General features: G+C 43.8%; 1 protein-coding gene across 6 annotated transcripts in view; it reads right to left on the bottom strand.

The window, feature by feature from the left end:
- LOC112252886 (protein quaking) overlaps nt 1-25,177 on the bottom strand; it is a 111,521-nt gene that overhangs the window by 28,970 nt on the left and 57,374 nt on the right. For all 6 annotated transcript variants that reach the window (XR_006083640.1, XM_024424571.2, XM_024424572.2 and 3 more), the window contains one exon: nt 10,474-10,617. Coding sequence is in view for 5 of the 6 variants with exons in the window: in XM_024424571.2 (XP_024280339.2) it covers nt 10,474-10,617 (144 nt within the window). In the remaining variant the exon portion in view is untranslated. The remainder of the gene's footprint in view (nt 1-10,473; nt 10,618-25,177) is intronic.

Raw genomic sequence — 25,177 nt, 5'->3', positions numbered from 1 at the left:
TCCCTACGGTGAAGCAGGGTGGTGACAGCATCATGCTGTGCGGATGTTTTTCAGCGGCAGGGAGTGGGAGACTAGTCAGGATTGAGGAAAAGATGAACGGAGCAAAGTACAGAAATATTCTTGATGAAAACCTGCTCCAGAGCGCTCAAGACCTTAGACTGGGACAAAGGTTCACCTTTCAACAGTACAACGACTCTAAGCACACAGCCAAGACAATGCAGGAGTGGCTTCGTCTCTGAATGTCCTTGAGTGGCCCAGCCAGAGTCCGGACTTGAGCCCGATCGAACATCTCTGGAGGGACCTGAGAATAGCTGTGCAGCAACGGTTACCATCGAATTTGACCAAGCTTGAGAGGATCTGCAGAGAAGAATGGGAGAAACTCCCAAAATACAAGAAGACATGATGCTGTAGTAAAGGGTCGGAATACTAGAACTATAATAATAATAGTAGAAATTAGCAAAAATGTCTAAAAAACCTGTTTTTGCTTTGTCATTATGGGCTATTGTTTGTAGATTGATGAGGGTAAAAAATGACTTAATCCATTTTAGAATAAAGCTGTAACGTAACAAAATGTGGAAAAACCCAGCAGCGTTGCAGTTCTTGACACAAACCGGTGCGGCTGGCACATACTACCATACCCCATTCAAAGGCACTTAAATCCTTTGTATTGCACATTCACCTTCTGAATGGCACACCACACATACACAATCCATTTTCTCATGGCTTAAAAATCCTTCTTTAACCTGTCTCCTCCCCTTCATCTACACTGATTTGAAGTGGATTTAACAAGTGACATCAATAAGGACCGTACCTTTCACCTGGATTTGGGACTCTAACCCGGAAGCTTATAAGAAATCCCGCTATGCCCTCCGTCGAACCATCAAACAGGCAAAGTGCCAATACAGGACTAAGATCGAATCGTACTACACCGGCTCCGTTGCTTGTCGGACGTGGCAGTTCTTTCAAACTATTACAGACTACAAAGGGAAGCACAGCCGAGAGCTGCCCAGCGACACGAGCCTACCAGACGAGCTAAATAACTTCTATGCTCACTTCGAGGAAAGTAACATTGAAACATGCATGAGAGCATCAGCTGTTCTGGACGACTGTGTGATCACGCTCTGCGCAGCCGATGTGAATAAAACCTTTAAACAGGTCAACATTCACAAGGCTGCAGGGCCAGACGGATTACTAGGACGTGTACTCCGAGCATGCGCTTATCAACTGGCAAGTGTCCTCATGGACATTTTCAACCTTTCCATGTCTGAGTCTGTAAGAACAACATGTTTCAAGCAGACCATCATAGTCCCTGTGCCCAAGAACACTAAGGTAATCTACCTAAATGACTACTGACCCGTAGCACTCACATCTCACGCCTTTGTTCCATTCATCCTGACCACACGATGAACGGAGAACCCTGCTGGCGGTATGGATTGGGACAATATGTCTGGAAAGAGAGCCATGATTCCATAAAACAGAGTATGTTACAGTCCCTTATGTCTCTCTGAAAGGAGATCCTCGCCCTGAGCTACGTGTAATTTGTTGTCCATGAGTAATACATATGTACTTGAAACTGATGGATGATTTGCTTGCCATCTGAGCCTGACTAACAACCCCACCTCTCCTCCCTCTACTCCGGCGTCAACATTTTGGAGTAGGACCCGGGATGAATGGGGCTACCTCGGGAAGTCGAAACAAAGATAAAAACAGGGCGACCGTGTCTGTCGACGGCATCTTGTCAAGTCTTTGAAAATAATGGAAGTTTCAGAAACCCAAAACAGTCTCCCTTTAAACTCAGTTGACTGTTTGGCATGGCACAGACAGAAGGGCCAGCTCTCTCTACAGTGAATTGTTTACCCACTATTAACCCATGCAGTTAAACAATGGGCACGGCGGGCATCATTTGGGCATCATTCCCCGGCACCCTTATCTTCCTGTAGAAGCTCAGCCTTCACAACACACTAAAAGAGCGCCACAGCGATGTCACTTCCTCCCCAATCTGTCTGTCTGTCTCCACATCTCTTAAAATCTTCCAAAAGAGGCTGTCCGTCTACCTTTTCAAAAACAGATGAGGAGATTTGGGTGTAAAAAATGCATGTCCTTGTCCATTATTCATCTTAAAGGTTGCATTCTAATTGGTGGTCTGGCGGAGGACTGGAATTGCTATCCGCTCTCAAAAAAGCGTCTCATCTCTATCCTTTTCAGAGCCAAACAGTCTGGAATGTAATACTGAAGAAATGTGTTGATATAGAGATTGCTGTGAGTGTTGGAGTGTTGGAATTACCTATTGTAATGGTGATATTACTGTGTCTGTTATGTATTCATAAGGATTCATGGATCATGTTGAACTGTATTTGAGTGTGTCTCAGAGACAATGAATTTGGTATTAGAGCTTTTAGGCAACCGTGAAAGGCTTCTGTGCATAGGGTAATTTTGAATTGTTTTGCAAATAACAGTCTTTTTTCTGCTATTGATCAAGCCCTTGAAAAAGAGTCTGCTAAATGACTAAAATGTCATATGGATAGATCTCTAACAAGATACATAGAAGTCAAATAATTCACTCTTAATTCATTTGTGAAACATTTTTGAGTGCTGTTGTATGATCCACTCCACTTCAGTCTCGCAGAGTTCAACAAACACATCCGTCTTCATTTCTCACACATACAAAAATACACTGTTGACATTTTACAAAGGTCTGTAATAGGTATCATTGAAGTCAAGTGCTCCATTACACAGTAACTGCCCTGTATGTGTGAAATTAGATGTTTTCTTGACAGAAGGTAAATTCTCAGAACTGGCCTTTATTTCAGAGGTGACATCATGTTTCACACAAGCCCCAGGATGGCAGGCAGGCAGCTGGTGAAATGCTACATCTACGCAAAACAGCACAGCGGCACTAGATTCATTTCTCTGTCTGTCTCTTTTTTACAGGCCTAATCACTCACTACCAGAGGGGAGGAGGTGAAGGAGGAAGAGGGGTGCAAGAGCCGTCACTACAGTCCCTGATTCGAATCCAGGCTGCGTCACATCCGGCCGTGATTGGGAGTCCCATAGGGCGGCGCAAAATTGGCCCAGCGTCGTCCGGGTTTGGTCGGGGTAGGCCGTCGTTGTAAATAAGAATTTGTTAAATAGTTATCCTTAAATAAAAGGTAAAACATATTTCTAAACAACGTTACCGATAGGGTGAGGATGGAGATGGACAGCTTGTTTCCCAGAGCTTGGGGGGTCCTTGCTCGCCCATCGCTGTCTGAATACAGGGGCAGTCAGGGAGGAATTCAAGCCTTTCTTTTTACAGTCACATGGCTTGGGCTCTTTTGAAGGCCCGGGACGAGAGCTATTCAACAGGTTGCCACGGAGACACATTTTCTAAACCCCCTTCACCCCATTCCCCCATTTTTTTCTGCCAGATACCCAATGTAAGGGAGGGGAGGGGAGAGGAAGAGAGAGGGAGCCGTTGGGTGCGAGGACAGAGGGGGTCATGTACTGGATTGATTCAGTGAGAAATACTTAACTCTCCAAAATGATTTAACAGAGAGGGAAAGAGAGGGGGAGAGAATGTGTTATAGTCTTTGTGTTTGAGAGAGAATGAGACAGAGGGAGAGACAGGGGAGACAGAGAGAGGGAGACAGAGAGAGAAAGGGAGCCAGAGAGAAATGGGGAGAGATGACCTCTGAAGCCCAGGGAAGGGAAGGAAAGGGGAGAGGAAAGCCCCACAGAGAGCATTATCCAGCCCCAAAGGAGCAGAAAGCCCAGTTCAAGATTTCCACACTCCAGTTGTAAACAAAGGCTCTTTTGATGGTCTTTCTCCCTCAAAGACCTAGATGACTACTCAATCATGTGACCAGAGAAGAGGTCCCTGCTGTTCACACATATAAGCACCAGAGCCACACACGGAGACACACAGTTACCAACGCACATACACGCACACACTCCCTCTCTCTCTCACAGACACACTCTCACAACTTCACATAGCTGCAGACCAGTCACATGCATACGCTGAAATGAATCAGAATCATACACCTCTTCATGCGTCCATGCACGCACGCACGCGCACACACACGCACACGCACACACAACATCCAGCCACCCCACCTAAACGCACACATAGGCCGAGTCTCACGCACATCTGAACTCTATTCAGCTGGGTTGACCCTCCCTCATGGGTCCTGGGCTGGGGCCCTGCATTCTCAGAAACAGTGAGCAGCAGAAAAACATGTCATGCAAGAGAGGGTCTATTGTGCTGCACAGGGAACAGATGGGAACTCCCACAAACCAGTGGGCTTTTGTTCAGCCATTCTGCACTGCTCTCTCTTCACTCATAATACAAGTCTGTACAAATGTCGAGTACAAATGCCGATGCTTCCCTCTGCTTCCCTTACCTAACATATGGCTGATTCTCCCTGGCTTGTACACCCAATTGATCTTAATCAAGTTCCCAACCCCCTAAGGATGTGCGGGAATTGCAGAGGCATATCCAGTCCCTTTAAAGTATCTGCTAGTGAGAGTGTATTTGATCCTGTCTACAATGTGTCAGCTGTCTGTGACTAACCCCCATTGAACGGAACATGCTGGAAAATCCCTCCACTGGAAACTTGCCGATGTAGACTCTAAGTAAAATTCACAAGTGGCCAGGAATTTGTAGCAATGCACCTAGCCTCCTAAAATCTCAGGAGAACTCTAGGGCATCTCAAGACAAGAGAACATGTTGTACAGATGTGTGTGCGCAATATTATAGCACCAGTTCAAGCTTGTAGTATCAGTGTGTAAAATGTTGAGATGACAGTGAGAGTTTACGGACAGATTGTGTGGAGCAAATGAGTCTGAGAATGAGCATGGCAGTGAGAGAGCGAGAAACAGAGAGCAAGTGAGACGGAAAGAAACAAAAGCTGACAAACTCAAGAAATGGAGTGAACCGCTGAGTGTTTCCCTCGAGACAGCAAGTGTTTAATAAAAACTGTCAATTGTAGATGTGTCCTCCTCCGCTAAGGGCTAAGGAGGAGACTTGACTGACAGGCTGGGCTGGGTTGCAGGAGGTTTGAGTCCCAGACGCAGTGTGTTCTGTTTACTCAGGTTCACCTCACTCATACACTACACTGGCACAGCTGGCCAAGCCTACGGGGTGGGATGAAGGACACACACACACACACACACACATACACACACAAATCCTCCACCATTTGAATTCCACTTGATCTTTGAGCCCGGACAATTAGAGCCTGCATCTGTCTGTCAGAGTGGTGGGGGCCAGGAGCCATTGCGAGGCCCTGCTGATAGACAGGACTTTAATTAAAGCTGGTCCCCTTAGCGCCGGCCGTTTAGGCTCTGAGTCTGTTTGCTACTGCTGCTACTACTGTCTACTGGGGAGGCACAGAGTAAAGACAGGCAGCAGAGAGAGCCTCCACTGCTATCAATGACAGCATTACACAGTCCTTCCAGGATTTTGCCATTCTGCACTCACATTTTTTTGTGTGCAAAATCAACAATTCCTTGCATATTATGCGAGGGCTTGCAAAATTTGACGAATCAGTGCATTATTACGGCATAAAAAAGTCAAATCTCCGCAATATTACTGTATAAAACTTTCGACCACCTCGTTCAAAAAGAGGGCACGCAATTTAAACCGATCACCGCACTTTTACTGCATAAAATTGTTCAATTAAGCTACACGTCAACAAACTTCTCCCCCGTCACAGATTTGATGGTAAAAATGGGATCAAAATTTTCGCTAATTGCCATGCAAAAGGTCAGAATTGCTGCAGCAAATCAGCACATTTTTCTCACAACTATCACAACCCAAAAAATCCTGCAGGGACTGATTACATCAGGTGGCTGTTGACATGGGTGCTTTTGATGTCTACTTTTTTCTTATTTCTTTATATATTTCTTACATTTATTATACACACACACACAGCCTAGTGCTGAAGTTCCACGTCTTCCTATTTACTGTACTAGGAATTGACACGAGAGTCTTTTTGATACACTGGTGTAGGGAAGGAGGTTTAAGGGTTAAAGGCATGAATGTGACAGGGATGATTCAACATGGTTAAGGTCAGCGTAAAGGTTCATTCAACCAGTGGACAGACAGAGGGGTCTCACAGGCTAACATCTCAGCTGACTGACTTACCACCACGTTCTTCAGCTGGAGGACAGTCTTAAGAGTACCTAGAAAATCATATGTACGACCGTAAACACTTTATGGGTACAGTACATTTAGATCGGAGTTTCTTTCATTACAGATCATTTGACTTTATTTTGACATTTAAACTGTTACAGATGAGTTGCATGCCCCTGCAGATTTTTGAGTTTTATCATTGGAATGTGATACAAAATGAGGCAACAGTTACGGACCACACTCCTGCTAGAGTGCAGACTGCACAAATCATTTAAAACACACGCAAATGATTATGTCCCCCTCATTTTGTATGGCTCAGTGGCAAACTGACGATTGCAGAGGGAGTAGTACAGCCAGACAGTCGGCATAGTCACACAGGGGACTGGTCTTACTCATGCTACAATGCCAGTGATGATAATTGCTTTTGGCACGGTTGCTGGTCACTGAACACTGCAAGCACACAGGCACTGCTACCGCTGATGATAATGATTATGATAATGTTCTCAGCGTAGAGATTTCCATTTTTTATGGTTCTTAGTAGGTTATGTGATTGCTATGTAGGTCATATCAAACATCTCCAGTCGGCTTTCTATTCCGCAACAAAGCCTCCTTCACTCACGCTGCCAAACTTACCCTAGTAAAACTGACTATCCTACCGATCCTCGACTTCGGCGATGTCATCTACAAAATAGCTTCCAACACTCTACTCAGCAAACTGGATGCAGTTTATCACAGTGCCATCCGTTTTGTCACTAAAGCAACTTATACCACCCACCACTGCGACCTGTATGCTCTAGTCGGCTGGCCCTCGCTACATATTCGTCGCCAGACCCACTGGCTCCAGGTCATCTACAAGTCCATGCTAGGTAAAGCTCCTCCTCATCTCAGTTCACTGGTCACGATGGCAACACCCACCCGCAGCACGCACTCCAGCAGGTGTATCTCACTGATCATCCCTAAAGCCAACACCTCATTTGGCCGCCTTTCGTTCCAGTTCTCTGCTGCCTGTGACTGGAACGAATTGCAAAAATCGCTGAAGTTGGAGACTTTTATCTCCCTCACCAACTTCAAACATCTGCTATCTGAGCAGCTAACCGATCGCTGCAGCTGTACATAGTCTATCGGTAAATAGCCCACCCATTTTTACCTACCTCATCCCCATACTGTTTTTATTTATTTACTTTCTGCTCTTTTGCACACCAATATCTCTATCTGTACATGACCATCTGATCATTTATCACTCCAGTGTTAATCTGCAAAATTGTAATTATTCGCCTACCTCCTCATGCCTTTTGCACACAATGTATATAGACTCTCTTTTTTTTCTACTGTGTTATTGACTTGTTAATTGTTTACTCCATGTGTAACTCTGTGTTGTCTGTTCACACTGCTATGCTTTATCTTGGCCAGGTCGCAGTTGCAAATGAGAACTTGTTCTCAACTAGCCTACCTGGTTAAATAAAAAAGGTGAAATAAATCAATTTAAAAAAAAAAAATGTGATTGCTATGTAGGTGATGTGATTGCTATGTAGGTGATGTGATTGCTATGTAGGTGATGTGATTGCTATGTAGGTGATGTGATTGCTATGTAGGTGATGTGATTGCTATGTAGGTGATGTGATTGCTATGTAGGTGATGTGATTGCTATGTAGGTGATGTGATTGCCAGCTATTTGCAGCTGGATGTCGTTCATGAGTGTATGTATCATGTATGCATCCGAACTAAATGTGAACCACAACTGACAGCTCACCCGATTCATACAACTGTACCACCAACCAGCGTGCTAATGTCATTCTATCCTATACGTGCATTGCTATGCACCACGGCAGGCATCTATCCTATATGCCTAGAGATAGAAAACTCCCAGCAACCTGTGTCACTCCACTGCCCAACCGACGACGGAGCAGAACTGGCAGATTGAACGTCAACCGACGCGTTCAATCTGTATGTACATTTCTGCGGGGATTAAGGAGCTCTTTAGGAGAGTTGGAGAGGAAAAGCTGCCCGGCTGTTATCTTTACACAAACAGTGGGAAAAACACATCCCCTTCTTTATTTTCTTTGTTTGCGACAAGCCCCTGGAGGCAAACGCTGGTCCCGTTAATGGATTGTATACACAGGGTTGTTGGGTTCACTCCTTCACTCACACACGCTGCCTCCCGGCCAGGACCTATCCATAGGATCACACTGGCCACTCTGAGAGGGGGGTTAGGGGGAGAGGATGGGAGTGTGGGAGAGAGGAGATGCTCGAGGGAAGAGGAGGTGTGGAAGGGGGGAGGGGGGGGCTAGATGAGAGCAGAGAGGAGAGGGTAGAGGAGAAAGGGGAGAGAGGAGATGGTAGAGGGAGAGGGAAGGAGAGAGATACTGTCATGTGGGTGGGTTTTGGAGCAGTGGGGACAACAGAGACTGTTGTTTTACAGTGGTTTTACCTTTAGGATGCTGGTATCTCTACTCTGATAGCTGGAACATTAACGTCTGTTGTTGGTAGAAGCCTGAGGCCCAAGGGAGAGTGGCATCCCTTTATTAGCTAATAAAGCTGGCGAAGCCCTAGTACCAAGGCAAAGCAGCAGATATGCCTCATCACTTCACAGTCTTTTAAAACATTTGCCATCAAACAAATGTCAATATGTTGCTTATCCTCGTCAGAGCAACGCCTGGAACAGCACTTGAAGGCTTCCTGTTCTTGAGAAACAAACATCCTGAAATCTGTGGCTTGAAAGCTTTCACTGACAAGCAACAACACACTTAAAACTACAAATCAAAACTCTCCTAGCAGTTGTAGTCCTATATCTACCATTAACAGGGTGTGTATACGTGTGACTGCTATGGCCCTGTGGTGGGATGCTGATCACGTCATTTCCTAATCTGTTCCTCGTTAGCCAGTGAGTGAGTCATTCCCACCCAAAACAGCCCTGCTTCCAACTAACATCTACAGCTCAAACCTACGTACAGTAAATACAAAATCACACTCCCACCTACCTTGACTCCCATCCGGGTTCCTCAGATGCCTGACCTTACTCGTCTTGTGTTCGTCATTCATTTATGAGCGGTAATTTGATCAATAAGGACCAGCTACACTGGTCATGCTTTCTGTGTTAGCAGCCTGTCAGAGTCTGTGTATGACAGCATAACCTAGAGAGCACCTATGACCCCATAGGACCTTGCCAGCCAATCACGTGATCTTACGGAGGCCCTCCAATGTCACGCTGTCCCAAATAGACTCCTGACAGACACAGAAGAGGAACCAACTTTTTACTTCGCAGAAACATCATCAACAGATGGGTTGGGAGACATGGGCCGGCTAAACTCGGCGACATCACGCTAACTGTAGGCTAACACATGGAAATCCAGCACGGCCATTCATCTATGGTGGGGTGTAATGCATCAATGAAGGACACATGTAATATGATACAGAGATTCCTCCAAGAGTGAACGACTTATTCACCCACGATCCTCTTTCAACACTATTTCATCGTCATTCATTCCCTCACACACCCGTCCTGTAGGTCATTTCAGTCTGTGCGTACACACGCATAACTAGAGTCCATCGGTGGTGAATCTCATGTGCTATTTCAACCCTTAGTCCTTTGGGTTTATTTGACCAAAAGGCAGTTTTTATCCTTTAAGTCGCCATGCTTTAAGAACTGAAAATAGTCCCTCCAGCAGACTGAGACGATGACACCATCCTGCAGGTTCCTTCCTAAACTTCCCCTTTCTCACTATGATGGAAACTCTCACTTCCTGTTCATCAAGTGACACCAAGGAAATGAAAGGGAGAACATGTGGAGGATCAGCAAAAACATCTCTCTCGCCCGCCCACATGCAAGCCCCCGTGCATGCACGCACACACAAACACATGGACGTCTTTGGTATTGATTTCTCTATCAAAGAAACCGCTGTATGTTTTTTTGGAGGATATAAATATAGTCGTATAGCTTTAGCCACTGACATAAAAGCTGACTACTTGAATGTGCAATCAGCGGTAATTCGTTTTAAAGGGCAATTGCGTTTGTGCTGATTCTATAAAGCTCAGCTCATTTGAATGAAATTCTAATATTAAGCTGTTGGCTAATACATAATTTCACTGCAAGAGTGATGACCATTTTTGCATGCGCACACACGCACATTATGGCACATCATCTTGCACGTGACTCTTTTAGCACAGAAATACAATCTAGAGTGAACTACAACCAATCCATTTTCACCACTTGATATTTGCTTCCTCAATATAATAATACACATGACATCAATTTCAGCTCTTTAAATAAACACATCTGATTGGTGACATTTCTGAGAGCTTTCTTCTGAGCCATGCATCACAGGCCCTCGGCAACAGGAAGTGACACGGGGCCACTGACTCACCGCAGGCACCAGTAGTTTGTTGACCTCCTCCACGGCCCTTTTCAGCTTGATCTCAGCGCGGTTCTGAGCGTCCTCCACCGTGATCAGGACATGCAGGTCCTCATTGAGGTGCTCCCAGTTGGGCTTTCCTCGGTTCTGCTCCTCCTGAAGGGGGGGGGGAGAGAGAAAAGGAGTTAAAAACAAGTCCAAAGGCTGTATTTCATGGGCCGGTTACCCAGACACAGATTAAGCCTAGTCAAGGACTAAAAACATTCTCAATGGAGTAGAGCTTTTTAGTTCAGGAGTGTCTGGGAAATATACTGAATAAAAATATAAACGCAACATGTAAAGTGTTGGTCCCATGTTTCATGTGTTGAAATAAAAGATTCCAGAATTTTTGTGCACAAATTTGTTAACATCCCTGTTAGTGAGCATTTCTCCTTTGCCAAGTTAATCAATCCACTTGACAGATTTGGCAAATCAAGAAGCTGGTTGAACAGCATGATCATTACTCAGGTGCACCTTGTGCTGGGGACAATAAAAGGCCACTCTAAAATGTGCAGTTTTGCACCTACTTTTTTTTAAAGGTATCTGAGATACACAAATGCATATTTGTATTCCCAGTCATGTGAAATCCATAGATTAGGGACTTATTCATGTATTTAAATTGACTGATTTCCTTATATGAACTGTAACTCTGTAAAAAAACTGTTGTTGCGTTTATATTTCTGTTCAGTGTGGCATGCCCTGAGTGTACAAAACATTAGGAGCACCTTCCTAATATTAAGTTGCACCCCCTTTTTCCCTCAGAACAGCCTCAATTCATCAGGGCATGGACTCTACAAGGTGTCGAAAGCGTTCTACAGGGTTGCTGGCCCATGTTGACACCAGTGCTTCCCACAGTTGTGTCAAGTTGGCTGGATAGGGCCTCCTGAGTGGCGCTGCGGTCTAAGGCACTACAGTGCTTGAGGCGTCACTACAGAACCGGGTTCAATCCCGGGCTGTGTCACAGCCGGCCGCGACTGTGAGACCATGAGGCAATGCACAATTGGCCCAGCGTCGTCCGGGTTAGTGAGGGTTTGGCCTGCCAGGATGTCCTTGTCCCATCGCGCTCTAGCGCATCCACGCTGACACGGTCACCAGTTGGACGGTGTTTCTTCCGACACATTAGTGCGACTGGCTTCCGGGTTAAGCAGGCAGTGCGACTGGTTTCCGGGTTAAGCAGGCAGTGCGGCTTGGCAGGGTAGTGTTTCGGAGGACGCATGGCTCTCGACCTTCGCCTCTCCAGAGTCCGTATGGGAGTTGCAGCAATAGGACAAAACTGTAACTACCAATTGGATAACAGGAAATAGGGGAGAAAAAAGGGTAAAAAATTCTAATAATACAAACATGTTTTCTGGATGTCCTTTAAACGGTTGATCATTCTTGATACACACGGGAAAACTGTTGAGAGTGAAAAACCCAGCAGTTCTTGACAAACTCAAACTGGTGCGCCTGGTACCTACTCCCACATCACGTTCAAAGGCACTTCAATCTTTTGTCTTGCCCATTCACCTTCTGAATGGCACACACACAATCCATGTCTCAATTGTCTCAAGGCATAAAAATCCTTCTTTAACCTGTCTCCTCCCCTTCATCTACACTGATTGAAGTGGTTTTAACAGGTGACATCAATAAGGGATCATAGCTTTCACCTAGATTCACCTGGTCAGTCTATGTCATGGAAAGAGCAGGTGTTCCTATTGTTTTGTACACTCAGTATATGTGTTTTGATGACGATCAATGGTCAAATATAGCTGCCGAGTGGCGCAGCGGTCTAAGGCACTGCATCTCACTGCTAGAGGCGTCACTACAGACCCTGGTTCGATCCCGTATCACAACCGGCTGTAATCGGGAGTCCCATAGGACAGCGCACAATTTGCCCTGTGTCGTCCGGGATAGGGGAGGGTTTGGCCTGTGTAGGCCGTCATTAGAAAATAAGAATTTGTTCTTAACTGACTTGCCTGGTTAAATAAAGGTTAAATAATATATATATATATATTTTTTAAATATGATCAACAATAAATGGTTAATGTATGTGTAATTTGCCCCCTTCAAATGATAACATAATACAAAATCGGGTAACACTTCACTTAACACACAGCATCATAACCCTTTATGCCACGGTCATAATATGTCATAACACTGTCATGACATATTTACACCTGTTGTGACATATATTGTGTTATTTTATGGCTGCTATGACACCTACATAAGAGAGTCAAAACCCACAAAACAAGGCAAAATATTCCATTACACCATAGCCTACTTGTCAACAGTATGTTTATGTTATTTAAAACATTTCTGACATTGACCATATTCAATTATCATTGTAATTGTGCACACAATGATGTGAGACATGCACGTGCCCCAATGCTCTGTTTCGGATGACTGGGATGAATGCAGGAGCATATTTAGCAGCAGGACAAGACACCATCTTTGTGACTGATGACCGACATAAGGGCATGTACGTACGTAGGTCTATCTGGCTTATATGTTCAGGACGGTCACGATGCTTCTCGACAGTGTCATAAAGTGTATTTTCTACAAGTTCTTTAAAATATACTTTAAAAAAAACATGACTGTAAAAGAATTCATTCCAACAACAAAGGACTTAAGAAAAAACACATTTCAATAAATGTGGGTTTTGACTCTCTTATGTAGGTGTCATAACCAGCCATAAAATAACACAATATATGTGGCAACAGGTCTAAATGTATGGGTCAGTGTTATGGGACGGGGGCTGGGGTTGAAAAAATAAATAAATAAATGACATAAATATCGGACAAAACACACATCATGACAAGAGAGACAACACTACACTACATAAAGAGAGACCTAAGACAGCAACATAGCAAGGCAGCAACACATGACAACACAGCATGGTAGCAACACCACATGACAACAACATGGTAGCAACACAACGTGGTAGCACCACAAGACATGGTACAAACATTATCGGGCACAGTCAACAGCACAAAGGGCAAGAAGGTAGAGACAACAACACATCACACAAAGCAGCCACAACTGTCAGTAAGAGTGTCCGTGACAAGTTCTGTGAGTTGTTATGACATATTATGACACGGCTATGACCGTGTTATGACACTGCGTGTCAAGTAAAGTGTTACTCCAAAACATGTTCTCTATAGGTGTGGTCAACGTGCCACTGCCAGAAGAGAAGAGCTCTCAAAGGGAGCCATGTCAAGCTCTATGGACTTGTTGAAATCCCCACATTCCTCAGACCTCACTGAGAGCGTAACGGTTTCCCTCTTTCACTTATTCAATATGCCGTAGCTAATCTGTTCAAAATGAGGCAAAGAAAATAGCCCGCGTTACTTCAGTGCCTCCACGTGAGAGTCGAAACGCGGCTGTCTAGGTCAAACAATGGTGTAAACTATAGACAGACAGGAGGTTAAGCAAAGTCCCCTGGTGCCTTTGACGTTGCTTCTCTCCACTCTCTAACAGACCTACAGCACCGCTGAGTCTCAGCGCTTCGACACGATACAACCTGAATTGTTGTTAATAACGCAGCAGCTCTTTTCCTCTGGTCAACGAAAACCACATCGTTGTTTTATTACCACCAGTACTAACTAGGTCGACTCCCATCACATAAACATGCTTCCAGCTTTTAGAATGACAAGTGTGTGGAGTGGGTTTCATTCAATTCCAGCCTCAATATTAGCATAGAACGTGTGGAGAGTGATGGAAATAAGAGAGCATAATACAACGCCGACATGTCGTTCTCTGCTTCCTCACCAACCCAGAACTACAGAACAAACAACAATCCCCCATTACTGAACAACGGAGAGAGAGAGAGAGAGAGAAACACGGCAAACAAACAAAAACACAGCATATCCGAACAGACTCCACTTTGATCTGCCTAAACCCATGACACCGCAGCGGAAGACAGGACGCACACTACATGACATCAAAGGTGGCGTTCCTCTACAAAGAGGCTTGTATACCTATCCCAGAGAGAGTGAGAGAAGAGGAGAGAAGAGAGAGAGAAGAGAGGAGAGAAGAGAGAGAGGAAAGAAGAGAGAAGAGAAAAGAGAGAGAGAAGAGAGAGGAAGAGAGAAGAGAAAAGAGAAAAGAGAGAGAGGGAGAGAGAGAGAGAGACTGCGTACTGGCAACCTCAGATCAGGGTTGTTTCTGTTGAACTGGAATGAAGCCTTTAGGCTGAAACAGACAGTGTGTCTGGTGTGTGAGACTCACCGTGCACAATGTGTGAGCTGGCGGGAACAAAATAAATAGATGTGGTTTGTTAATCAGATTGTCTAGATTGTTAATTGATTTTAAGATCCGATCTAGTTAGTAAAGAAGTGATTGATGTTCAGGAAAGTGGAATTTGGACTCCATTATTTGGACTAGGATATTTTGGAGTCACAGGTGGCTGGTGAGAGGAGGACAGCTCATAATAATGTCTGGAATGGAGTGTATGGAATGGCATCAAACACCTGGAAATCATGTGCTTGATGTATTTGATACCATTCCACTGATTCCACTCCAACCATTACCACGAGCCCGTCCTCCCCAATTAAGGCGCCACCAACCTCCTGTGTTTGGAGTACGGAATTGCGGTGAAAGTACATGAACAAGTCACTTGTGTTTCGATAACATTTTTCGATAAAATAACGAGTGTGAACCTGACACCCCCTAGTTTCTTTTCAAGTGTCCCAGCCTCAACAGTGCTATTGTGCATGCTACAAATCTCCATATTATTTGAATAAATGCCGGAATGCTTTGCTTTACATGACATGTGAATCAAAGATGACCCCATTTAAATAAGGGAGTTTTGTTCAGGCAGGGGTGGGGCTGCGCGGCAATAAAAGCCATTCTCCTTTCATCTGCCACCTTTTAAACAGGGGAATAAAGAGATATGGAGGAGAAAAGATGAAAGACACATCCTCTAATTGACTTTGTCACAAGAAAAAGAAGCCTGGTAAAATATTCACTCATCTCCTCCTCCTCCCTTCTCATATTTGGTGTTTTCCTCCTCATGGCTCCCCAAATGAAAAATCTAAATCTGATTAAGACAACAAAGGTATACATAAACAAATATTTTTTCTCACTCTAGTTGCAAATGGGAAATTGATGGCTTGCGGTCTGTGATTGTTCTCCCACTGTCCCCGTATTTTCAGCAGAGCAGTGATTTAGGATTCCAATGCCTTTTACTGAAAAGCACTTATTTTAAATTGTCTGTTTATTTGAGTTTGTCTGATCATTTGATGACGGGGATAAGGTGTTGTCAGAGAGACCATGGGGAGGTGAGCTTTTTTTCGCTGCTGTCCGGCCGCTACTGCCATTTGTAGTCATTTCCAATGCACTCCAAAGATAACGACGGCTCGTATGATCACAGTTCCAAACACCAGCACGAACACCCAACTAAACATCAATGACAGATAATATATGAGATTATCTAGGAATCCATCTCAACCACGAGCAAATACACAGTACAAACAACGATATTAATATGACTTCTCTCTACTTTCTTCCTGACTTGATTTATCTTGCGTTACCTTTTTCATGACAAACAAAACAATTGGATCCCCTGCATCTAGCTGTCGAAGACCAGCCAGCCCACCCACTAACACACCATGAATAACATCCAGGAAAAGCCAGAGCAACACCCCCAGAAGAGGTTCAGAGGGGTGGACGGATGTGTGTGTGTGGAAGTGTGCTGGGGTTGGCTCTGACACAGGCTACATCTGGAGTCTTCTGAAGATTCAGCTAAACACACACACACACAAATGCAAGTACACACACCCACTACCACTGCCCACCAGTACGGAACAACATGACATGTCGGGAGTCAAGGTTATGTTCCCTCGGCCCTTTTAAATGACTGCTTGTCCAGCTGTGTGACCCTTCCATGTTTATCTCTCTCTATCTCTTTCTCACTCTCTCCCCCTTCCTGTCTCTCGACTCTCATTCGCCACTGCCACAGACCTGGGCCATAATCAACCACCATAAATCCATGGGCCAGCTCTTTTGTAATCCTCACTCAGGCAATAACGCCTCTCTGAAGAAGAGTCAGTCGGCCACACAAAGGAACAGTGCGGGAGAACACAGGAGCCGGGCCAATATGACAGCACACAGCCAGACTAATTGGGTAGAGCAGAGACAGAGGGAACTGAGGAGGGTGGTGGGAGTGGGACTATGGAAACTTAAAGAGAGTGCTACAGGGTCCTTAGGATGGTCGGTTAGAAGGTATATCAAACCTATTAGTCCTAGTTCTAGAAAGGCAGTTTGTGCGTGTGTGTGTGTGTATGCGGGTGTGTATTTGTATGCTAATGCCTGTGTGTGCGTGCACCTGTGTGAGTCTGCATTATGACCTTATACGTTTGTGCATTTGGGCACTGGCATGTGAACAGCAAAACGTCATTCCATTCCTTATCTCTTCTTGGCACCGTTCCTAATAACTTCTTTCCCTCTGTGAGCCACTGTGGAGTAATGAGATGTAAAGGAGGTCTCGGGCCGTACCACCTGTAGTATCAGAGCGGGGATGGGGGAGTTTACTCTACAGAAAGGTTTATCAAGGTGAACACCTCCACTCGGGATCAAAGTTGGGAGATATTGTAGTGACTGACAGCTTCTGTAATAGTCAGTGAAAGTGAGGGCAGAGAAGAGAGAAGAGAGATCAACAGTGAGTGGGTTCATCATGTCAGTGTCAATGGATTAAAGGCAGGGGATTTAAAGTCCAAAAGCAGGGGAATGTACCCAGCTAGAGCATTTGGCTCCTTGGGAGTTGTGGGAACGTATGTTTTTGGTTTCACATTGGTTGTGGAAACGAAGCCATACGTTTTCCGACCGGTAAAACAGAACGTTTTTTTAAACGTCCTGAGATAAGTGAACATTTCACCTGTTCTAGGAACATTTCTTTTTAGGTTGCAGGGAGTTTCTGAGAATGTTTAACTCTGGATCCTGGAAGGTTTCACTGCTATCTTATTTTGGGTTAACTGATTTTTTGAAACTTTCAAGCACAGATATTTGTTTCCTTAGGCATTAATCATGCATATCTTATTTTGGTCTCTCTGTCTAACTCTGTCTCTCTGTCTCTCTCTCTGTCTCTCTGTCTCTCTGTCTCTCTGTCTCTCTGTCTCTCTGTCTCTCTGTCTCTCTGTCTCTCTGTCTCTCTGTCTCTCTGTCTCTCTGTCTCTCTGTCTCTCTGTCTCTCTGTCTCTGTCTCTGTCTCTGTCTCTCTCTCTCTCTCTCTGTCTCTCTCTCTCTCTCTCTCTCTCTCTCTCTCTCTCTCTCTCTCTCTCTCTCTCTCTCTCTCTCTCTCTCTCTCTCTCTCTCTCTCTCTCTCTCTCTCTCTCTCTCTCTCTCTCTCTCTCTCTCTCTCTCTCTCTCTCTCTCTCTCTCTCTCTCTCTCTCTCTCTCTCTCTCTCTCTCTCTCTCGTCGGAGTGAGTTGTCAAGTAGGAGTGATTGTGAGAGCGAATGGAATTTCTTTTCACTCTATCGGGTTTTGGTATGTATATATATATATATTGATTAGTTTAGTTGTTTTAAGGGTATTTTGTTTAAACTATCAATAAGCACGTATAGGGGTGGTGGGATCTTTGCTTTGAGGTTGGTTTTTCGCGAGGGCACAACCAGCGGGTGGGGCTGGTTGCTATGGCCACTCGTGGAAATGAAGAGTTTGAAAAACTTAGTCGGAGGCATGGAGTAAAGATTCCTGCTGCGGCCGGGTGTTCAGTGGAAGAATGTAGCTTGGCTGTGGGTGTGGGCATCAAATCAGCCTCAAGGATGAATAGCGCTGTAGTGATATTCTTAGATTCAATTGAAAAGGTGAATAAAATAGTTGAGAGGGGTGTTGTGTTGCGGGAAACACAGACGCCGGTATTTCCGCTTATGAATCCTGCGAAGAAAGTTATGCTTTCTAACGTGCCACCATTTGTTAGAGATGAAGTGTTAGAGCGAGAGTTATCTCGCCATGGTCAAATAGTATCTACAATAAAGAAGGTTCTTTTTGGATGCAAATCTCCGTTGTTGAAACATGTCGTGTCTCATAGGAGACAAGTGCATATGATTTTAAAAAAGGAAGTAGATGAACTGAATTTAGCGTTTAGCTTTAAGATTGATGGATTTGATTATGTCTTCTATGCATCTACTGAATCAATGAAATGCTTTGGATGTGGAAGAGAGGGGCACTTGGTGCGTAGTTGTCCCGAAAATGAGCGCGCTGAGCCTGGTAGTAGTTTTAGTGCGAGTGCAAATAACGCACCACCGCGAAGGGCTGAAAATACTACGGGTGCAGGAGAAGAGAGAAGGTGGGCAGATGTGGTTGGAAAAGCAGGAGAGGAAGGCAGTGTGGATACGGGGGCAATTGTGGTAGATCAGAACAAAGAGGGAGGGGAAACAGTAGGTGAGATTGCGACTGCCGTCGCTGAGGTGGTGCTGGAAAATGAAATTGGAAGTCAAGAGGAGATTGAAATAATGGAAAAGGAAGCGGATGTTTTCAAAATACAGAGGAGTAAAAGGAAGAATTTAAGGGGTGGTGAAGGGTCTAATTCTAAGAGAAAGGTAGAGTTTGATAAATCAATTGAAGATGAAAAAGGTGTAGAGATGGTGGAGTATTCTTCTGGGGAGGATAGTGAGAGTGAGTCATCTGACGCGTCACAACAATATAGTGAGAAATGGGGTGGAAGGGATGTATGGGATCGAGAGGATACGTCAATTTTTGAAGTTGACAAAAGGGAAGAAATATATGCAGGATTACAATGTAACTGATTTTTTCCCTGAACGTGAATTGTTTATTGAATCAGCAAAGTTTCTGATGTCAAAAATTACAGGGGGAAGTTTGAAAAGCCCTGAAATTGCTAGACTCAAGAAAGTGGTCACAAGAGTGATAAGTGATGTAAATTCTAAAGAAAATGAAAGAGTTCAGTTGCAGTCTTAACTCTGTAAAGAGATGTGGTGGCTGTATCTTCCTCTGTATATTTTTTTTAATCCATGAGCAGTTTTAAGATTTCTTCTTTAAACGTAAATGGGGCAAGAGATGTTAAAAAAAGAGCCATGGTGTATGAGTTAGAGGAAAGGGAAGTGACATCATTTTTCTACAAGAAACGCATAGTAATTTGGAAAATGAAGTTATGTGGCAACAGGAGTGGGGGGGACAGTGGTGTGTAGTCATAAAAACTCAAAAAGTGGGGGTGTGGTTATCTTGTTCTCAAAAGGGTTTTTGCCGTTGTCATATGAGGTTGAAGAGGTAGTTGAGGGGGGTTATTAAAAGTTAGAGCAAGGTATGAAAACATCACTATGTGTCTGATAAATGTATATGCCCCAGTGGTGACAGTTGAGAGGGTATGTTTTTTAGAGACATTATCAAATACCATTGAGAAATGTAACAAAGAAGATTATTTGTTTATTGCTGGGGATTTTAACTGCACAGTTAGTGATTTAGATAGAAATCACCAAGAACCTCATATAGCCTCAAGGATGTTTTTAAAACGGCTCATTGTAACAAATGAATTGTGTGATATTTGGCGGAGTCAACATGGAGGAACAAGGCAGTACACCTGGGCGTATGTGAGAGAGAACATCATCTCTATGGCCAGGTTAGATAGGTTTTATGTTTTTGAGCATCAATCTCAAGTCTGTAAATCAAGTGTGATAACTCCAGTGGGATTTTCTGATCATTGTTTAATAACAGAGGTGGTGTTCATTAACAATGTAAAACCCAAAAGCGCATACTGGCATTTTAATATAACTTTATTGAGTGATGCTCACTTCAGGAACTGTTTCAGTTTGTTTTGGGAGAGGTGGAGGTCTCAAAAGGCCAGTTTTGTATCCATTCAACAGTGGTGGGATATAGGGAAAATCCAGATTCAACAATTTTGTAATCAATACACGAGGAATGTCACCAAAGATATCACCAGATCAATGAAAGCCCTAGAGATTGAAATAGTGGAACTCATGACGTTGGTTGAGACCACAGGAGATCGAGGCCATACTCAGGCCCTCAAGAGGAGAAAAACTGCATTGGCAGACCTGCTGGGTATCAGAGCACAGGGGGCATTGGTGAGAAGTAAATTTCAGGGAATATCTGAAATGGATGCCTCATCCAAATTTTTCTTTGGTTTAGAGAAAAAGAATGGACAAAGAAAAATTATTCATTGTCTCAAATCATCTGTTGGACAAGAGCTCACTAGCCCTAGTGAAATTAGAAAGAGGGCAGTAGAGTTATATGCTGAGCTCTACAAGTGTGAGTACAAAGAGGACAAAACAGTGACACAGCAGTTCTTTGATGGGCTCCCAAAGGTGGCTGCAGAAGCTCAGGTTGAGCTAGAGCAACCATTGTCTTTGCAGGATTTATACACTGCATTAAAAGGCATGGAAAATGGAAGGGCACCAGGCATTGATGGGCTTCCCGTTGACTTTTTTAAGTCTTTTTGGGCTATGTTGGGTGAGGATTGGTTAGAAGTAGCTAATGATAGTTTAACTGGAGGGTTACTACCAATAAGCTGCAGAAGGGCTGTCCTCACCCTACTGCCCAAAAATGGTGACCCGAGGGAGGTGAAGAACTGGAGGCCAGTGGCTTTATTGTGCACTGATTATAAGATATTGTCAAAAGCTTTGTCCAACAGGCTGAGGGTTGTGATGGGGCAAATCATACAGTGCCTTGCGAAAGTATTTGGCCCCCTTGAACTTTGCGACCTTTTGCCACATTTCAGGCTTCAAACATAAAGATATAAAACTGTATTTTTTTGTGAAGAATCAACAACAAGTGGGACACAATCATGAAGTGGAACGACATTCATTGGATATTTCAAACTTTTTTAACAAATCAAAAACTGAAAAATTGGGCGTGCAAAATTATTCAGCCCCTTTACTTTCAGTGCAGCAAACTCTCTCCAGAAGTTCAGTGAGGATCTCTGAATGATCCTATGTTGACCTAAATGACTAATGATGATAAATACAATCCACCTGTGTGTAATCAAGTCTCCGTATAAATGCACCTGCACTGTGATAGTCTCAGAGGCCCGTAAAAAGCGCAGAGAGCATCATGAAGAACAAGGAACACACCAGGCAGGTCCGAGATACTGTTGTGAAGAAGTTTAAAGCCGGATTTGGATACAAAAATATTTCCCAAGCTTTAAACATCCCAAGGAGCACTGTGCAAGCGATAATATTGAAATGGAAGGAGTATCAGACCACTGCAAATCTACCAAGACCTGGCCGTCCCTCTAAACTTTCAGCTCATACAAGGAGAAGACTGATCAGAGATGCAGCCAAGAGGCCCATGATCACTCTGGATGAACTGCAGAGATCTACAGCTGAGGTGGGAGACTCTGTCCATAGGACAACAATCAGTCGTATATTGCACAAATCTGGCCTTTATGGAAGAGTGGCAAGAAGAAAGCCATTTCTTAAAGATATTCATAAAAGTGTCGTTCAAAGTTTGCCACAAGCCACCTGGGAGACACACCAAACATGTGGAAGAAGGTGCTCTGGTCAGATGAAACCAAAATTGAACTTTTTGGCAACAATGCAAAACGTTATGTTTGGCGTAAAAGCAACACAGCTCATCACCCTGACCACACCATCCCCACTGTCAAACATGGTGGTGGCAGCATCATGGTTTGGGCCTGCTTTTCTTCAGCAGGGACAGGGAAGATGGTTAAAATTGATGGTAAGATGGATGGAGCCAAATACAGGACCATTCTGGAAGAAAACCTGATGGAGTCTGCAAAAGACCTGAGACTGGGATGGAGATTTGTCTTCCAACAAGACAATGATCCAAAACATAAAGCAAAATCTACAATGGAATGGTTCAAAAATAAACATATCCAGGTGTTAGAATGGCCAAGTCAAAGTCCAGACCTGAATCCAATCGAGAATCTGTGGAAAGAACTGAAAACTGCTGTTCACAAATGCTCTCCATCCAACCTCACTGAGCTCGAGCTGTTTTGCAAGGAGGAATGGGAAAAAATGTCTGTCTCTCGATGTGCAAAACTGATAGAGACATACCCCAAGCGACTTACAGCTGTAATCGCAGCAAAAGGTGGTGCTACAAAGTATTAACTTAAGGGGGCTGAATAATTTTGCACGCCCAATTTTTCAGTTTTTGATTTGTTCAAAAAGTTTGAAATATCCAATAAATGTCGTTCCACTTCATGATTGTGTCCCACTGGTTGTTGATTCTTCACAAAAAAATACAGTTTTATATCTTTATGTTTGAAGCCTGAAATGTGGCAAAAGGTCGCAAAGTTCAAGGGGGCCGAATACTTTCGCAAGGCACTGTACATACGGATCAGTCCTACTGTGTTCCTGGCAGGCAGATAGGGGATAACATTTCTCTGATTCGTGATTTTTTGGACGTCTCTAGGGCTATTGGGTTGGATGCTGGTCTAATTTCAATTGATCAGGAAAAGGCATTTGACCGAGTTGAACATCAATATTTATGGCACACATTTGAGGCGTTCAGCTCTGGTTTTATTGCCATGATAAAGGTGATATATGGTGACATTGAAAGTGTATTGAAAGTTAACGGTGGTTTGAGTGCTCCTTTTAAAGTGTGTAGAGGTATTAGGCAGGGATGTTCTATGTCAGGGATGTTATATGCCATTGCTATAGAGCCACTACTAAATAGCATTAGAAGGCGCATTGCAGGGGTGTGCCTTTCAGAGGATATTCCTCCTATTCGTCTCTCAGCCTATGCTGATGATGTAGTTGTGTTAGTGAAAAATCAAGCGGAGGTGGATAGCTTGAGTCTAATGGTTGATCGTTTTAGGGAATATCCTCTGCAAAGGTAAATTGGGAAAAGAGTTGTGCGTTACAGATTGGAGAATGGTCTGGAGGGATCATGGCTTTGCCAGGGGGGCTAGAATGGTGTAAGGGAGGTTTTAAGTATCTTGGAGTATACCTAGGAGATGAGGGGACTATGGAAAAAAATTGGAGTGGGGTGGTTGAAATGGTGGAAGGGAGGATGAGGAGATGGCGTTGGTTATTATCTCATATGTCATATAGGGGGCGCACTATTATAGTTAATAATGTGATTGCATCTGCACTGTGGCATCGGTTGTCAGTTTTAGAACCACCATCTGGCCTTCTGGCTAAGATACAGGCAATTATTGTGGATTTCTTTTGGGATAAATATCACTGGGTTCCACAAAGTGTTTTGTATTTGTCAAAAGAAGAGGGGGGACAAGGTCTTGTACATCTTGCTAGTAGGGCTGCTGCTTTCCGGTTTCAGTTTATTCAAAGGTTGCTTTATGGACCGGAAAATGTGGTGTGGAGAGGGGTGGCAGGTCTTGTATTACAGCGGGTTGGAGGATTAGGTTTAAAGAAGGCTTTATTTCTGGTTGATAGTAGCCAGATTTCTAGGGAGGGAGTAGATCCGTTTTACAGAGGACTTCTCAGAGTGTGGAGCATAATGAAGGTGTCTAGACGAACTTCAGCGGAGTCAGTGCATTGGCTGTTGGAGGAACCTCTGGTGTATGGGGCAAGACTGGATTGTACAACTGCAGCTGTTCCACATTTCTCCAAGATTCTGGTGAAGGGGAAAATCATCACCTTAAGACAGTTAATGGCCATGGCTGGGCCCGCATTAATGGATGGAAGACGGGTGGCAGAACATTTGGGGATGAGGTCGGAAAGGATTGTCGGACAAATGCTGGGGAGCTGTAGGAAGGCTCTGTCAGCGGAAGAATGGGGTATGCTTAGTAGCCACAAGAAGAAGGTACAAGATGAAGACGTCTCATTTCCAAGACTAGGGATTACACCAAATATCCCAGAGTCAGAAAGAAAGGCGTTATTGCTGGATTTGAGAGGGTTGGAGGAGGTGGGTTTGGATGAGGTGAATGGGAAGGACTTGTATAGGGGGTGTGTCAAGGTGTTGAATAAAGATAAATTGAAAAATAGAAAAGACACTCCATGGAGGGTAAAATTGGGCATTGATGATAGGGTAAAGCCAGCATGGAGGGCACTGTACAAACCACCGTTACAAAAGGGTACTGGTGATATGCAATGGAGGGTTTTACATGGCATCATTGCAGTTAATGCTTTTGTATCTGTTATTAATTCAGATGTTAGAGATGGATGTCCTTTTTGTAATATAAGAGAAACCATTTTTCACTGTTTTATGGAGTGTGAGAGGATAAAACCTCTATTGGAAATGCTGGAATCTTTGTTTAAAGCTGTAGGGGAATTTTTCAATAACACTGTTTTTATTTTGGGGTTTCAATATAGTAAACAACAGAAAAGAAAATGTCAAATGTTAAATTTTATTTTGGGACAAGCTAAGATGTCAATTTTTCTGAGTAGAAAACATAAGATAGAAACGGGATATGGGAAGGATGTAAGATGTGTTTTTAAAGGATTAGTGAAAGCAAGAATAAAAGTAGATTGAGTTCTTTTCAGCTGTAAAAGATCTATTATTTGAGGAGAAGTGGGCCTACGAAAGAGCGCTTTGTTTTGTAGAGGAGGGGAAATTATTTTTTGCTGATGAAATAAGTTGAATATATATGTTATGTATTTATTTTTGTTTAGGAATTACATTTGTTGTTTCATTTCTGAAAAGGCAGTGTGTCATTTTTTTTATGTTAACACTTGAGTAAAAAATAAAGGTTTTATAAAAACTCTAAAAACTCTCTCGCTCTCTCTCTCTCTCAGGATAGTTGCTTGGCTTTTTTTTTTTTAGGGAATGTTTTCTTAACGTTCTGAGAATGGATGGAGAATGAA

The sequence above is a fragment of the Oncorhynchus tshawytscha genome, linkage group LG06, assembly GCF_018296145.1.
Source record: "Oncorhynchus tshawytscha isolate Ot180627B linkage group LG06, Otsh_v2.0, whole genome shotgun sequence".
In the NCBI taxonomy this organism is placed as follows: Eukaryota; Metazoa; Chordata; class Actinopteri; order Salmoniformes; family Salmonidae; genus Oncorhynchus; species Oncorhynchus tshawytscha.
Note: the sequence above shows the minus strand (reverse complement) of the source record. Positions and strands in the feature narration are given on the sequence as shown.